Below are 15,027 nucleotides of genomic sequence, written 5' to 3' on the forward strand. Positions count from 1 at the left end.
ATTCCCAAGATCTGAGTTGGGGCTTGATCATTTGCATTTCTAACAAGAATCTAGTTGATTCTGATGTCAGTGCAAGGACCACTGGTATTAGAGGAGAAGGAACAGGCAAATATTGATGTCTTGACTTAAATCTTTACTAGCCAGACCAAAAGGAGCACACTTTCTGCAAAATCTCACAAGCTAGTGAGGGGTATGTACACATCTAACCTAGGGATACGTACAAAATACTGTTGAAATAAATTTCTAGGCCCAAGATGGAGCGGCTCCTGCCTGAGATGCCACATCAACAAACCAAAACTTACATAACTTGTGTTCCTGTAAATGCGCCTCTTGATCGGAAACACAGTGTATCCAGTCAGCCAATCCGCAAACACCAGGCCGCCTCCGGCTTCTTGCCCCAGACAAGGTTGAGTATTTGTCCCCAGCCAAGCAGATATTTTCTATTTGTCTCTTCCTTGTTCTTTATTCTTTAACCTAGAAAAGCTCCTTGCTTTCTTCCCCCTTTGGCAGTTCTCCGTTCGTACCACCCAAATTATCTTCTTTCATCGTTTTTAAACAGTTTTTGGCAAGTTTTTTGAAACACCACAAAAGCCCTAGCCCAACAGCACATCCCCCTTAGGTATTAATTTGTCTCCTAGAGACCCAAGGCTTAGCTAAAGTAACGGGATCCTCCAGTTTCAAAGACCTGAGTATGCCACCTCCCGGCACATCTGCTTATTTTAAGTCTAAGAACTGTGGTCCAGGAAGCCATAGATATCTACAAAAATGGCAAAATCTTACTAAGACAACCTAGAATTACAATGGCCGTCATAGGGAACTTTCCAATTAGGGAAGATCGTTCATTTAAGAAGTGCACCTGAAAGCAAGGGTTCCCAAACCAATGAACAGAATGGGATATCTATTTTAATTGGCATGCAGAAGCCTCCAAAAGCTTCAAGATTCCAAGAAAGCATCATTGAAATTCATTGTAAAAGGCTAATGAAAAATTAAAGACCAAAGAGTTGATTCCTACCGACGCCTGTACCCTGCGATGCCTGAGTACTCACTAAGCCTGTGCTGAATTGCTTTTCCACTCTGAAGAGACCCCAAGGCCGTAACTAGCAGCCCACCAAGTCGGTTACCTTATAGCGGCGACAGCCTTAAAGCCAGAAACCTGGAACACCTGGGCCTCCCCCACTGCACACTCCTGGGGTCCATCAGCCAAACAAATCGTCTCATTGGCATTCACTTAGGACACTGGAAAAAAGGTTTTGTCAAATCCTTCCACTCCAACTCGAATGCCCCCATATCTACCCTCGAAAGAGGGCCCCTCCCAGGGTTGACCAGACTCGCAGATATTCTCCAGTCAACTGTTATCAGTTATTCCCTTCAACAGCCCAGGAGAAGCTAACATTCAAATTAATGAAAAGCCTTGTCAGTTCTCACAGACACAGGGCTACACTCTCTACTTGAAACCCTACTCACTCTGGAGCCTGCAGATGGGATCCTAGGAAAACCAGCAGAAAAGCCAAGGAAAGGTGAGAATTCTTACCAGCGTCAGCTCGCTTGGATCTCTGTAGTGCCCCGGTGAGAAAGGTAAAATTTCAAGTTTTCCCTTCCTTGCCGAAGCCTGAGCCCTTGGTTGTGGATCCTTTCTCTCCCAGGAACAGCCGTTGCCTCCTAGTTTGTCTCATTTTGTGTCCTGCCAACTTGGCGTGACTTTCTGCCTGCCTGGGGCACACAGGTTGTCAGTTCCTTCTTGTGCAGGCAGCTCAACCCTCCAGTTGGGGACCCCAAAATACGGCCCGACAGAAATGTGGATTGCACTCCATTTGCAGCTCATATAAGGCCGGACAGGAAATGGAATGTACTTCATTTGCGGCTTGGGTCCTACTGACCGTGGCCAGCTCTCAGAGGAATTGTCCAGGTCCGTCTTTTTTTTTGGACTATCTTGGGGAGTGGCTCTGGATTTTGGGAGGGTGGTATCCTTTGCATCTGTGGTGGGCGTAAGGGGTTCCCAGCCTCAGCGGGCACCACGTGCGTGAGAAGGAAGCAAAGAGCCCAGAAACTGTAAGGAACCACTGCAGTCTTGACAACACCCAGGAGTGATGTTTCTGCTGGGATGCAGGTGAGAGCACTTTTATGTTGGGAGAGTGAGGGGATGTGCTAATAAAGACAGAGATGGAAAGTCCCAAGACTGGCTGCAGGTGAGAGCACTTTTATGTTGGGAGGGTGAGGGGATGTGCTAATAAAGACAGAGATGGAAAGTCCCAAGACTGGCTGCAGGTGAGAGCACTTTTATGTTGGGAGGGTGAGGGGATGTGCTAATAAAGACAGAGATGGAATGTCCCAAGACTGGCTGCAGGTGAGAGCACTTTTATGTTGGGAGGGTGAGGGGATGTGCTAATAAAGACAGAGATGGAAAGTCCCAAGACTGTAGTAGGATCGGGACGTAAAGCCCATGTTAATTGATGGAAATAAAGCAAGCAGGGTATCCTGCACACTTGAGTGCATGGGCTGAGATTTGTACCCATTACACTGAGTCTGACATTGCATATTTGGAGATATGAGAATAGCTACGAAAGAAACAGCCCCCAAGTCAGAAAGCTGGGAATGCAGAGGTGGAATTCCACTAAAACAAGGCTCTGTAAGCAAGAGCATCCCTGCTGGGGGTGGTGCTCTCTGGCGACAGGGAAGACGGTTTTCTTTTCTTCTGTGGAATGTTTTACTGTTGTGGGTTCAAAGCTAGGTACCTGAGGAGATGTTTCCAGTCAAAGACCTAAACTCAGGTGGGCTCAGCACACCCAAATTGGCCTAAATCAGCATGGGGGGACGAGTGGGGAAAAGAAGGCTGCTCGTTCCTTTGTCCCAGAGTCTCACTTTGGGGACGTAAACTGAGGAAGGGGACTTGGGCTTGCTCAGGCCTTCCTGGATGCCATGATTTGGTCATCTTTAGGCTCTAGTCTCTGTCGTTCTCTGCGGTGTTGGGAGGAAATGGTGAAGAGGCTGAGCACAGTCTTTCTATTGAATTAACTGTATTCGTTACGATTTAGGGATTCAACTTTTGGTGATTTCTTTACTCTCCTCATCATGAAAACTGATTTTCTGCCATTCAGGGAAAAAAAGGAGAAATTGTGAGGAAGAGGCAGAGTCTTTACTTAGCAACAGGGTAGAAAACGGTAACCTCTCTTTATCCAGGATCTTGACAAGCTCAAAAATTAAAAAACAGCCAGAATATTTTTATGTCTGGATCACCAGATTGAATTATATCCAATATCAGTTTGGTGGCTATATTCAACAAATATTATTTATTTATTTATTTGGTTGCGTTGGGTCTTTGTTGCTGTGCATAGACTTTCCTTAGTTGCGGTGAGCGGGGGCTACTCTTCGTTGCAGTGCACGGCCTTCTCATTGTGGTGGCTTCTCGTTGTGGAGCACGGGCTCTAGGCACGCAGGCTTCAGTAGTTGTGGCACGTGGGCTCAGTAGTTGTGGCTCGCAGGCTGTAGAGTGCAGGCTCAGCGCACAGGCTTAGTTGCTCCGCGGCATGTGGGATCTTCCTGGACCAGGGCTCGAACCCATGTCCCCTGCATTGGCAGGCAGATTCTTAACCACTGCTCCACCAGGGAAGTCCCTATTCAATGAATATTAAACACCTACTGTGTACCAGGCATTGTTTTAGGTGTGAGGGATACACCGGTGAGCAAAGACTCTACTCTCATGAAGCTATGTTCTGGTGGGAGAGACGGACAATAAACAAACAGATGCATATGTCAATTTGCAATAAGTGTTATAGAGGAAAGAAAGCATGGTGAGGGAAAAAAGAGTGATGGAACAGGAGTGTTTTCCTTCCATTTCTCCAGAGGTCTGGAGCTCATCTGCACCTCAGGACTTTTGCAAATGTTTTCTCTGTCTGGACCCTCCTCTTCTTTGTGTCAGCTCTTGCTTTTTGCCAAGTTATCTCTCACGATCCTTCAGAGCTCAGCCCCAAATCGCTTCCCGAAGAAAGCCTTCTCTGGCCCTCCAGAAGAGACCAAGGTCAGGTTCCTGCTCAATTGCAGCACCTGAGCTTCTTTGCTGTACTGAGGACACTGACAATGCTGTGTATGGGATGGTTGAATACCTTTGTCTCTTCTAGACCGTAAGCTCACAAAAGCAGAAATGATGTCTCGTTCCCTGCTGAATCCTCACAACCTTGTAGTCTGCAGAGTAGGGACCCAACAAATAACTGTGGAGTATCTGAATAACTTTCAGGATGCCAGAGTACTCAGTTAGAGAAGTCCCCTTCCCAAGGTTGTTTACAAAACACTGTGCTTAATGTTGTAGGCCATTTACATAATTTTGGCTTTTTTTTTCTGTAGCAAGATTAATCTACATAATTTGGTTTCATTGGACTGTGACTATCAATAGTAATGTATGACGTCACTATCCTCCTCTATTCCACCTTAACAATCTTCATGGCCCTCGGAAACCTGTGCTGACTGAACTACAAGTTAAAATGAATAACCTTTTATTTGTAAAAGATCGAGTCATAAATAGGCAGAATCAACCCATGCTTTTATTTCCATTGCATATAAAAATTTCATATGAAGGTATTGATGTACAGTACTATCCCCATGGGCTGTAAGAGAGGCTATGAAACCACTAAAAGAATCATCATTTGTAATGCTCACACACAATTTACCACTCTGAAAACATATCCAAAGAAATCAAATTAAAAACAACTAAAATCAGTAAGGATGTTTTTTTGTAATTATAGTGTCCCCGTTGTACTGTTTAAAACAAAAGTAATCAAATTCCTTTGGGCCAGGGCTGCTAAAATCTACAGTTTGTGTCAAAAAAAAAAAAAAAAAAAAAAAAAAGAAAGGAAGAAAGAAAATAAAAGGAGGCTCATTTTTTCTAGAAAAAGAATCTCTCCTTTCACTAAGTCACACATCCTGAGGGCTGGGCCACCGGGAATTTTTCATAGCTTTTAGGAGCTGTGCAAGGTTGAATTTAAAAATTCTAAAGCAATGCAAGTTTTGCTGAAACAGATTCTAGAGAATGGTGAATCCATTATGCTGTGTGAATTGGCATCATATAAAACTTTGTGTTTAAATACATGGATTTACATACGTAAGGAAATTTGGCTCATCTTACTTGAAGGGTTAAAAACATGACCTTTTTCATATGATATATTTCCTTAACATGACAGGAAGCCAAGGAATAAATTACTAACACACGTGACCTACGGCTCTAACTTCAAATCAAATTCGTTTGCCCATGTGCTCTAGAAGCCAAAAAAGACTTTTTATAATCACTGGACAAGAATATATCTTCCCAGTAGTGTTTGAAAATAAAAAATCAAATGTAACTAACTGACGTAGCTCAGTTAGTATCTGATAGGGAAAAATCACCATCGTATATGCCATGCTGCTTCATGGCAAAAAGTACCTAAGGGCTTGTCTCTCAAAAGGGTCTCAGAATGCTCCAGAGGTTGTCTGTGTTTCTGTAAAATCCAGCTGTTGCCAGAAATCCAACAGATCAAAGCTCAGATGTGAAATGCCCAGCCCTAGCCCCACCACTACCTAACTTTCAAATGCAGCAAAACAGAAGAAAATATTGATTAAAGTTAAGGCACAGCCCTGGGACCAAAGACCTGCAGCTATGTTTTCTTAATTTTATATACCTTTATGTATTTTATAGTTTTCTTGAATCTTCCATAAACAAGCTCTAAGGTGACAAGACTATTTTATAGAAGAAAAGAAAATGTACAAGGAGTATGTATACACACCATTCATTCTCTCACCAAGAGTTTCCAAATATATCAACACCATCCCATTGCGGGATGATGTTTTAATAAGAACTGATAATTTACAATTAACATTACAGTATGTACATTACAATAAATACATGGTTGTAAACAGACAAACAAGACTGTATTACCGGTAAGGTCATTTGGTGAGAAAAAAATGCATGGCACAAAAAATAAATAATGCATTCAAAGAGTATCATAAAGCTTTCTGTAAAATCCACTTCATTCAAGTTTTTTTTTCCTTGTCTGCAATTTGTTCTATCTACATTATTTTCTTGTGAATTTTAAGTGACGTAAAAGAAAATTAAAACAGCATTATTGTATTTAGTAACTTGCAAGCTGAAATGTACTGGTTTTATGCAAACTTGGACATTTTCTCCCCCGTACAGTACCCAGATATTGCATTTTCTTATGGCATTTTAGGAAACGTAAAGTCACTTGTAAAAGGATATTCTTTTTAAAGCGGTGTATAATTCTGAAGCACACTTTGGCGAAAGGGAAGGGAGAGGAGAAGTATATTGTATAGTGCACTAGTCCCTATCTTTTGGATATTATGTCTCTTCTACAATTTGATTGTCCATCAGTGGATATCTTTACAACATGTGACCATTAAAACCCAACAAATTGAAAAAAAAAGCCTCTCTTTTTTAGTGCAGTTATATATCTTTTCAGGTCTGGATTTGTTTGTGACATATTGCTGTTTTAATTTTTTTTTTTTCATTATTAAGATTCTAGGCACTCTGTGGGGGAAATACCAAGCATTAGGGAGGGGAGGGAATGAGAATATTTTGGAGAAAGGAATAAACACTAGATTCTTTGCCTTTTCCTCTAAACCTCCATCAGGGACAAATAAAATTAAAATGGAAACAAGATTCCAAATATTCTTGTGAAACCACTTGCCAAACATAAGACTTTCTTTGAAAGTCTGGTTTTTACAGGGGAAGGAGGGTGGAACTCTGATAATTAATTGGTCACTTCCTATCCTGTGCTCTGTGTGAAAGATCAGAGCTACATAATTTTTCTATCCAAATTTCTAAGCGTCAGTGGATCTCAGGGGATTAAACTAGTATCTTCAGCTTGGGTCATTTCCCTGGCTGCTGACTTAGTGATTAGTCCCCAGATGGCTTCTTTTGACATCCCCAATATAAATGTTTTTCAGGGTTACAATTTTACTTAGTGTTTTATTTATTTTCCATTTGGTCTGATACTCCTTTAGCCTCTACTTGGGTTCTTGGATGTCGCTCTAAAAAATGATTATTTGGGCTCCAAACTCTTCACAGAGATGGTAAACACTTTATTAAGAGCTGAAGTGGGAAGGAAGTCCAAACTAAATAAATGCCCCAAGATGCCAACTGAACATAAATACTGGGAATCAATCTCTAAAATTGTAATACATTTCTTGATGCTAAATTTAGCCAACAGCGATCTCTAATGTTTGACTTATGCAGAATCTTCTTACCCAGCCCAGTATTTTAAAACGGCATTATATTGCCAAATCTCTGGTGCCAGGGGCATCATCAACTTCTTTCTGTCAGTGTATTTAAAGAAGTTCTTCTCCACAAGACATACTTATGGATCAATGATAACTGATAAATCAAGTGCTACATGTTACATGGCTGTCCTTTAAGGAAGAGTCATTGCTACACTTAAAATCACTTCTCAGGAATATTCCTCATACAGTTCTTAATCCCATGGTGAAATCAGAGAAACAAAAGAGCATTCATTGTACTGGTCTTCATTAATATATTCTGCTAATATTGTTAAAAAATTACCTAGCTAGCTGTTAACGTTTCTTTGTAAATCAAAAGTAAAAGCTAGTCATTATATATGACCTCATGGCAGAAAAGAATGCTAACTCTAACTTGACTACCTGTTCTTTGCATCAGTCAGCATGGTGGTGATATATTTGATAAGACCCCACGCAGTGAATGTGGACAGAGGTTCAAACACACACTGATGATGAAGCAGCACAAGGGGGAAAAGTTCTTACTATGACTGTGAAAACAAAAAGGAACATGAAATGTGTGGGTTATTACAAAGACATGCACTTGTGAAATGAGGGTCTATCGCCACAGCAAAATGTTCTCAGAAGACGCTAAGTAGGAAAATATCTAAAAAAGACTGACCATTTTAGCTACTGGGTATTTATATATCTCTCACTTGCTTCAGACAACACCAACTGATGACTGAGTGTCCATGAGGCTTGAGACACATTAGACAGGATGCACATCAAAGTATTATGGAACGAGTATTCACTTTGCACACGGTGAAGAGAAATGTAAGTGGGGAGCAACTCTGCATGTCTGAAAGGAGTGAAACGAAAAGCCAGTAAACGAAGACCTACAAAAAGGGTTTCCTGCAACATAAAGTCAATTTTTGTTTTTAAAATATGGAAGTCATTGGTATATAAAACAATGGGTCACTACAAATCAGTTAATTGCTATGAAGTCTAAGGTGCAAGTAAAATTTGTAAATTAGGTTTATCCAGTGTAGCACAGATTTGTACTGAAAACTTGCAAGTTACTCCTTAGAAAAAAAATAACCAGTGGCAGATGAAGTTCTGAATGTAGTTTTTTAAATATAATACCTCAATACATTTAATAATAAAAGTAAGCTCTACAAAAAATCTGTTTTACATATCATACAAAATGTAGAGGTCAGTGCAGCTCACTGAACCACACTATTCAGTCAGGTATCAGGAAGACTTGAAATTAGAAAATTATGCAATTTCTGTGGCTCATCTTCTTCCTGGTAACAGCTTCACAATGTGTCCTGTTCCTGACCCATCTGTTGCTTCACTCCGTCCATGTAATGCCTGTTTTCTGCTGAAAATATTGCAAACAAATAAAAAGGAAAAGAACCCCCAAATCGTCTCAACTTTTGGGCTGCCTGATGAGCCACACTCCCTAGAAAACACTTTGGAGGTGATTTTCTCTGCGTCTTCAGCTCGACCGAGCTGCAGTCTTTGGACACTGCCGTTCGTGGAGATGTCCCCCTCGTTCTGATGACATGGAGGTGAAAAAACTGGTGACGATATTCCTGAGCGCTAGACTGAGTCGTCAAGGTCAGTTTTGTTCCGCAAACGTCCTGGCAGATGACAGTGAGGTGTGACCGTAGTTGTGGCATGTGACATGCACTTTGGAAACAATGTTTCTACTTAAAAAAACAAAAAACACAAACAAAAGGCATGGAAGTCTCTGCCCTGTTATGTGTCGGGCGAGTGATCGCCGATGGCACAGGCCTCGGGCTGGCTCTCCTCCTCTCCCACGGCTTCCTCTTCCGCCTGCTCGTCCAGGGGGATTTCGGTGGACTCCGAGTCTTGAGTGCAGAGCGTCTTGGAGTCACTGCAGCTAGTGTCTTCTTCCACTTGACTCCCACTGTCCTTTTCCGTGTCTGACTCGCCGTCCTCCTCTAAAGTCAGTTCAAACTGGAACTTCTCGGTTTGACCCTGCCGGCCCTCCTCCTGGTCATCCGGTGCCGGGGAGGGGCTCTGAGGAATCGTGCTCTGGTACCACTCACGATTGTCCTCCAAAGTGTCCAAAATGTCCTGGGCGTCAGGATGGACCAGGTCTGCCCACGTCTCCCAGAGAGGATGAACAATGTAGTCTATGAAGCCCACCTGATTAAAAAAAACACAAAGCCGATTGGGACTAAGAAACAATGGAAGAGGTTAACGAGCCCCCTCAAATGTAACTAATTGATATGTTGAATTAAATTTTTATATATGATATATAGAATTTACAGAAAAATATATAAAATATAATATGCTCTGCAAGGATAACACTGAGCTGAAGACTACTAACCTTAGTTTGGTAAAACAGTCATTATTTTAGGTAGCAGACCAATAAGAAAATGTCATTACTAGCTGGTAAAAACTAGCTTCTCGAACTCTGAGTCCAAGAGTCTGTGATGTAAGAAAACCTCCAGTTGTTTACATGGCAGGACCTGGCTTGAGGCTGAGACTTTATTTAGAATAGCCCATGCGTAGGTAAATCCACAGAGCTGAAATAACGCCATGTACTCTATATGGATTCATATAACTTTATTCACTTATGAACTGAGATAGCTGAAATAATTCTACACATACGAATATACTATATACATACAGTCACGACGAATGAATATACTGTCCGATGAACGTATATATGACTATACGAATATAAATTCTAAGAATCAAAGAATTTTTTGGCTTGCAAACACTAAGGTGGACATTGAGCTTGACAAAAGAAAGTAATTAAGAAAACCCAGTAAAATACTGTGTGACATGCATACGGCGTAACCAAATGTTCCGTGTAGTTGTGTTCTCTCTGAAAGCTTTATGCTTAAGGCATCACCTGTGATTTTTCCACAGAGGCATTGTGCTTGTCACACATGGGGCTTATCTCCATGCCCCGCTCCCTCTCTCGGTCCCCTTGGCGGAAGAACTCCTCCATGATGCGGTCCGTCCACTGGCGGTATAGCTGCAGAGGCTTGGTTGGGTTGCTCAGGTCGGCACAATGCACCATGTTCTGAAGGACCTAAAACAGATCAATGCCTTCTCTATTTAGCAGCTGCTCCATTTTTACTAGAAATTCACATCAGATGACTGTGACACTTAAAAATACATGTCGTGTAAGAGTCGTGCCAGACAGCTCGACCATGGTGTGTCTGTGTGAAGTTCACACCTGTGTTAATAGTCCCAAATTATGCCACTTCTACTGCATCTAAGTATCATAAGAGAAACTGTTCATGTGCATGGTTGATTAAATTCAGAGCTGCTTATTAAGTGGTTGGTTTTGTAGGATGTTACTTTTTTTTTTTTTAACGCATTTCCACTTGAAAAGGTCAACAGGATTTTATCTGGTTAATTCTCAAGATTAAGAATTTGGATAAAAATCCTGCTTACAGCTACTAAAATTATAAGTTGGAGAAAAGGAGACATAAATCTTATCTAAGCTAGACACACAGACACGTGTACACACACACACACACACACACACACACTCAGACACAGCAAATTCGAATGCTTTACCTGAATCCTATCAGAATAATTATCAAGAAGAAGAACTCCAGAACTTGTCACTTTCTTAGTTTCAACCATAGTTTTCAAATCAGCCAGCAGATTCATGTGCTTTGACATGTCTGTTGCAAGTACCTTAAAAGACAGAGTATTTTTAAAAAATTTTTATTGCAGTATAGTTGATTTACAATGTTGTGTTAGTTTCACACGTACAGCAAAGTAAATCAGTTATACAATACATATATCCACTCTTTATTTTTTAGATTCTTTTCCCATACAGGTCATTATGGAGCATTGAGAGTAGAGTTCTCCGTGCTATACAGTAGAGATATTTCTTTTCTTTTCTTTTTTTTAGCCACACCGCTTGGCATGTGGGATCTTAGTTCCCTGACCAGGGATCGAACCCGTGTGTCCTGTAGTGGAAGCACGAAGTCTTAACCACTGGACCGCCAGGGAAGTCCCAACAAAGAGTATTTTAATAAGTAAAAAACGTCCAGGGGAAAAAAGTCAGAATTTGCACATAAAAATATCATGGAGAACGCGAGAAGAAATGGAGAACCACTCTGTTGTCTAACAGCTGTGTGTGGGAATCCTTTACTGCTTCTTGGGGCAGAGTCTTCTCCCCTTTGCTATCACTTTCCCTGGAAGCCCAGATACATGTGTGCAATATACAGAAACAGTAGGCACTGGCAGCCACTTTCATAGTGATAGAAAGGGATATTTCCATAGATAAGATATCATCGTACGTACGTTTTGTTTGTTTGTTTGTTTGTTTGCTTTTGCAGTACGGGCCTCTCACTGTTGTGGCCTCTCCCGTTGCGGAGCACAGGCTCCGGACACGCAGGCTCAGCGGCCATGGCTCACGGGCCCAGCCGCTCCGCGGCATGTGGGATCTTCCCGGACCAGGGTGCGAACCCATGTCCCCTGCATCGGCAGGCGGACTCTCAACCACTGCGCCACCAGGGAAGCCCCATTGCACGTTTTGAAGTTTTTCTATCCCTTGTGCTAGAAAGTGGTTACTGGACTACGATGGAGTGAGTCAAGGTTGCTTACAGAGTACTTCAGAAACAATATTCTGGTCAATTTTCTGCTTATCCAAACCAGATAATACCTGCCTTTCTTTGTATGTACAAAGCTTAACAGATTAAGTTTTTGACAACCAGAGATATTCGTGTGTCTCATAATCGCTGTGAAAAACATGCATAGAGAAAAGACTAATGTCATGCATGTTTCTACATGGCACTTGCGCTGACAGAGATTTTTTTTCCAGTTTTTGAATGGAAAAAATCCATTTTTTTAGCCAGCTCCCTGTGCTTTTGTTAGCCATCTCTGTCTGCCACCAGACAGGAGGAGTTCAGAAAATAAACCTAGAATGAGGGTAAGCTGTCATTATTCTTAGCCCCAGACTGTTAGCAGTAGAGCATCATTGCCAGCAGCAGGGCCAGCCTCTGGGACAAAAAAGGCAGCATTACCTTGAAATATACATGATACTTTCCCTGATAGTCATCTCATTCTTTTTTCTTTTTAAAAACACCATGCATCACAGTTCTCTTTTTGCTTTTATCAGTTACTTACAATATCAATGACCATCTTCCTTAATGACTGTCTTTGCTTTTTGGTCAAATTCTGGAAAATGTCGCAGTTTTCTTCCTGAAGCAACTTAAAGCCCACGGCCAAATGATGGTTCTCCAGGACAGAAGAGTCATTGTACATCAAGGCAAGTTCAGAGTCTTGAAAGAAAGAGACAGAAGGTTAGCAAAGCCATTTATGCTAAGTTTATCTTATTCTTCATATTCTGAGATATTTTGGGTTTAGGAAGCAATTTCCCCTAAACGTCGCTGCTCGCATTCCCATTACATGACAACACCTAGGAGAAAGTCTGCTAGTTAATGTAGCCACAGAAAGATCCCTGGGATCTTGGGAGTGTATTCTAATGCTCTTGGCACACGGCAAGTCAGTTCACCCTGTGGCTTCAGCTTCCTCCGCTATAAAGGGAAAGAAGAGTTAGGCCAGATTACCTTGAACCTCCTCTCCGGATCTGCCAGAGGCAGCTCCGTAAGCTCAGCAGAAGAAGACATTATCCCTAACATTTACAACATGTCCAGAGCATAGAATGTTGTATTCCTGACAACTGTGGACCACCTACCCAACACTGTATGTAATGTAAAGATCATGTGACTTAGGATTATTCGTGCTCTGAGAAGGAACAAGAACAGCTTGGAACACATGAACGATATCAGATTTGTTCATGCTTGTGCTTATTTGGTTCATAGTATAGCTTTGAAAGGCAAAGCTTTATTCATTTTTCCATTTCCTTTTCCAAGTATCTTGGCAGTCACTATACACATGTATATTGCCCGTCCCAGCTGCATGTTCAGGGCTTCACACAGAGAAGGGTGTTTAGCCGCCTACATTTCTCCAGAGTGAAGATTCTGCCATTCCCCCACAATTGTCCTGGACCTATTTTAGGTAGTGACAAATCCTGCCTCTCTCCTAGTTCCTATAATAGCAGACTCAGACCTATAAGGTAGTCATCAAAAAAACCTGACTGGTGCTTCATCCTGTTGCCACTTAAGTCACTGTAAAGACGAAAAGCATATGTATTTGATCTTTCTTCTGACTCATGTGTGGAAAATATATATTCTTTTCTAATAAAGAAATACCCAATACTATTCAATGACTATTTTAAAGAAGCTAGGGAGGACGAGAGGGGTTCAAGAATATTTTGACTGAAATCCTATGATTTTAGGTTTATACAGAAAAATAACATTCTATTTATAAGCTACAAATATAGCTGTGGAAAGCTTATTTTAAAATGAGATCAGTGAAATAAAGTGTGTCTACTGTCGCTAGGTCCAGCTCCACCTTCATACAGTGAAATGCCTCTGCTCTTGAATCTCAAAAGTCATATGCTTTGAACACGACTACTGTGTTCAAATGTGTGAGGAGATCTTTTCCCCCCAAACCCAGGCATCTTTGCTATAAACAGAAAGTATTCGTTTTCCAAGTAAAATTTATTGCTATATATGTTTTGATGCTGCTTCACTGTTTCAGAAAATAATGCTGTTATGTGAAATGCTTTTTTTAAGATAAATCTCCCCTAACGTGTTCTATTCAATATTTCATGATGCTATTTACATTTTATGGATTTATTTACATAGTATTGTCCTTGAAAAAGACTTATGCAGCTTCTCACCTGGAATTTCCACTTCTTTACATCCTATTCAGAGTCCCCCATTCCCCTACATCATATATAAAAGCTTAACTGACTCAAAACCTGCAGCATGTTTACAAGGAGTGTACGTGTCATTAACAGCAAATCATTTGGTGCCTAAAACTAATACAAGCAGAATGATTAATGAAAACTGTCACCACAACTAAGAAGCAGAGGTGTCTCTGGCCTAGGAATCAGCCAGGTGAGCCCCAGTGCCCCTCCACCACGGCGAGCCATGCAGCCTCCCTTAAAATAGGACAGGTGACCTCCCATCTACAGGAAGTCTGATCTGATGATTCCAAGTCTTTATTACGAGAAACACAGATTCAGCCTTTGGCTTTGGACAGGTTGGCAGCGCCAGCTCCAGGCTAAGAGCCGAGAGTGTGCTAGCCTGAGCCACTGATGCTCAAACAATCCCCAAAAGAAAGAGAAAGCGCAAATTTAACGTCTATAAAAAAGGGTTTACTGTAAGCTAAAAATAATCACATAATTCTGATAGGGTATTTCATAAGGCTATTTCTTACAAGTTTGCAAGTTATTAGAGGGACTCCATTAGAGTATGCTGTGAAGCTAAAACTTACTTGTGTTACTGGCTACTAAGCCTCTTCTGAGTCCTGAAATAAAATGATGGCTGGCTTGATCCCTAGTTAACAGCTAACTAAGGCAGTAATTCTCATAATGCCCTGGGGTTCTGATCAACCCTGGGATAACTTTCATCTACCAGGTGATGATGCTCATTCACTCTTTCAGATATAACACAGCCTCATCACACCCCACCGTCAAGGAAACATCAGCAATCCAAAGCTGTTGACTACCCTGTGTTGCTGAGGCCCCACGGAAAGGAGATCTGCACAACATCACTGAATAACAAAATGCTTCCAGAAACATGGTCAGTTACCCTTCCACCTCAGGCAGATCATCAGCAAAATGACCTTAATAAACAGACACCCTTGGCCACTGTCCTGTATGCATAATTACCCCCTACATGTCTCCATCATCTATTCTCAGTGGCTCTCAAACTTTAAAGGGCATCAGATTCATCT

At 41.5% G+C, this 15,027-nt stretch overlaps 1 protein-coding gene across 2 annotated transcripts in view; it reads right to left on the minus strand.

Annotated features, from left to right (window-relative positions):
- Positions 1-4,513: 4,513 nt before the first annotated feature.
- Positions 4,514-15,027, minus strand: part of LOC132516835 (cAMP-specific 3',5'-cyclic phosphodiesterase 4D) — a 287,805-nt gene continuing 277,291 nt past the window's right edge. For both annotated transcript variants that reach the window (XM_060142977.1, XM_060142978.1), the window contains 4 exons: positions 12,346-12,500; positions 10,783-10,905; positions 10,106-10,288; positions 4,514-9,390 (listed from right to left, as the gene is read on the minus strand). In XM_060142977.1, coding sequence (XP_059998960.1) covers positions 8,977-9,390; positions 10,106-10,288; positions 10,783-10,905; positions 12,346-12,500 — 875 coding nt within the window. In that variant the 3' untranslated portion in view covers positions 4,514-8,976. The remainder of the gene's footprint in view (positions 9,391-10,105; positions 10,289-10,782; positions 10,906-12,345; positions 12,501-15,027) is intronic.

Source organism: Lagenorhynchus albirostris, chromosome 3 (assembly GCF_949774975.1).
Source record: "Lagenorhynchus albirostris chromosome 3, mLagAlb1.1, whole genome shotgun sequence".
NCBI classification, from domain to species: Eukaryota; Metazoa; Chordata; class Mammalia; order Artiodactyla; family Delphinidae; genus Lagenorhynchus; species Lagenorhynchus albirostris.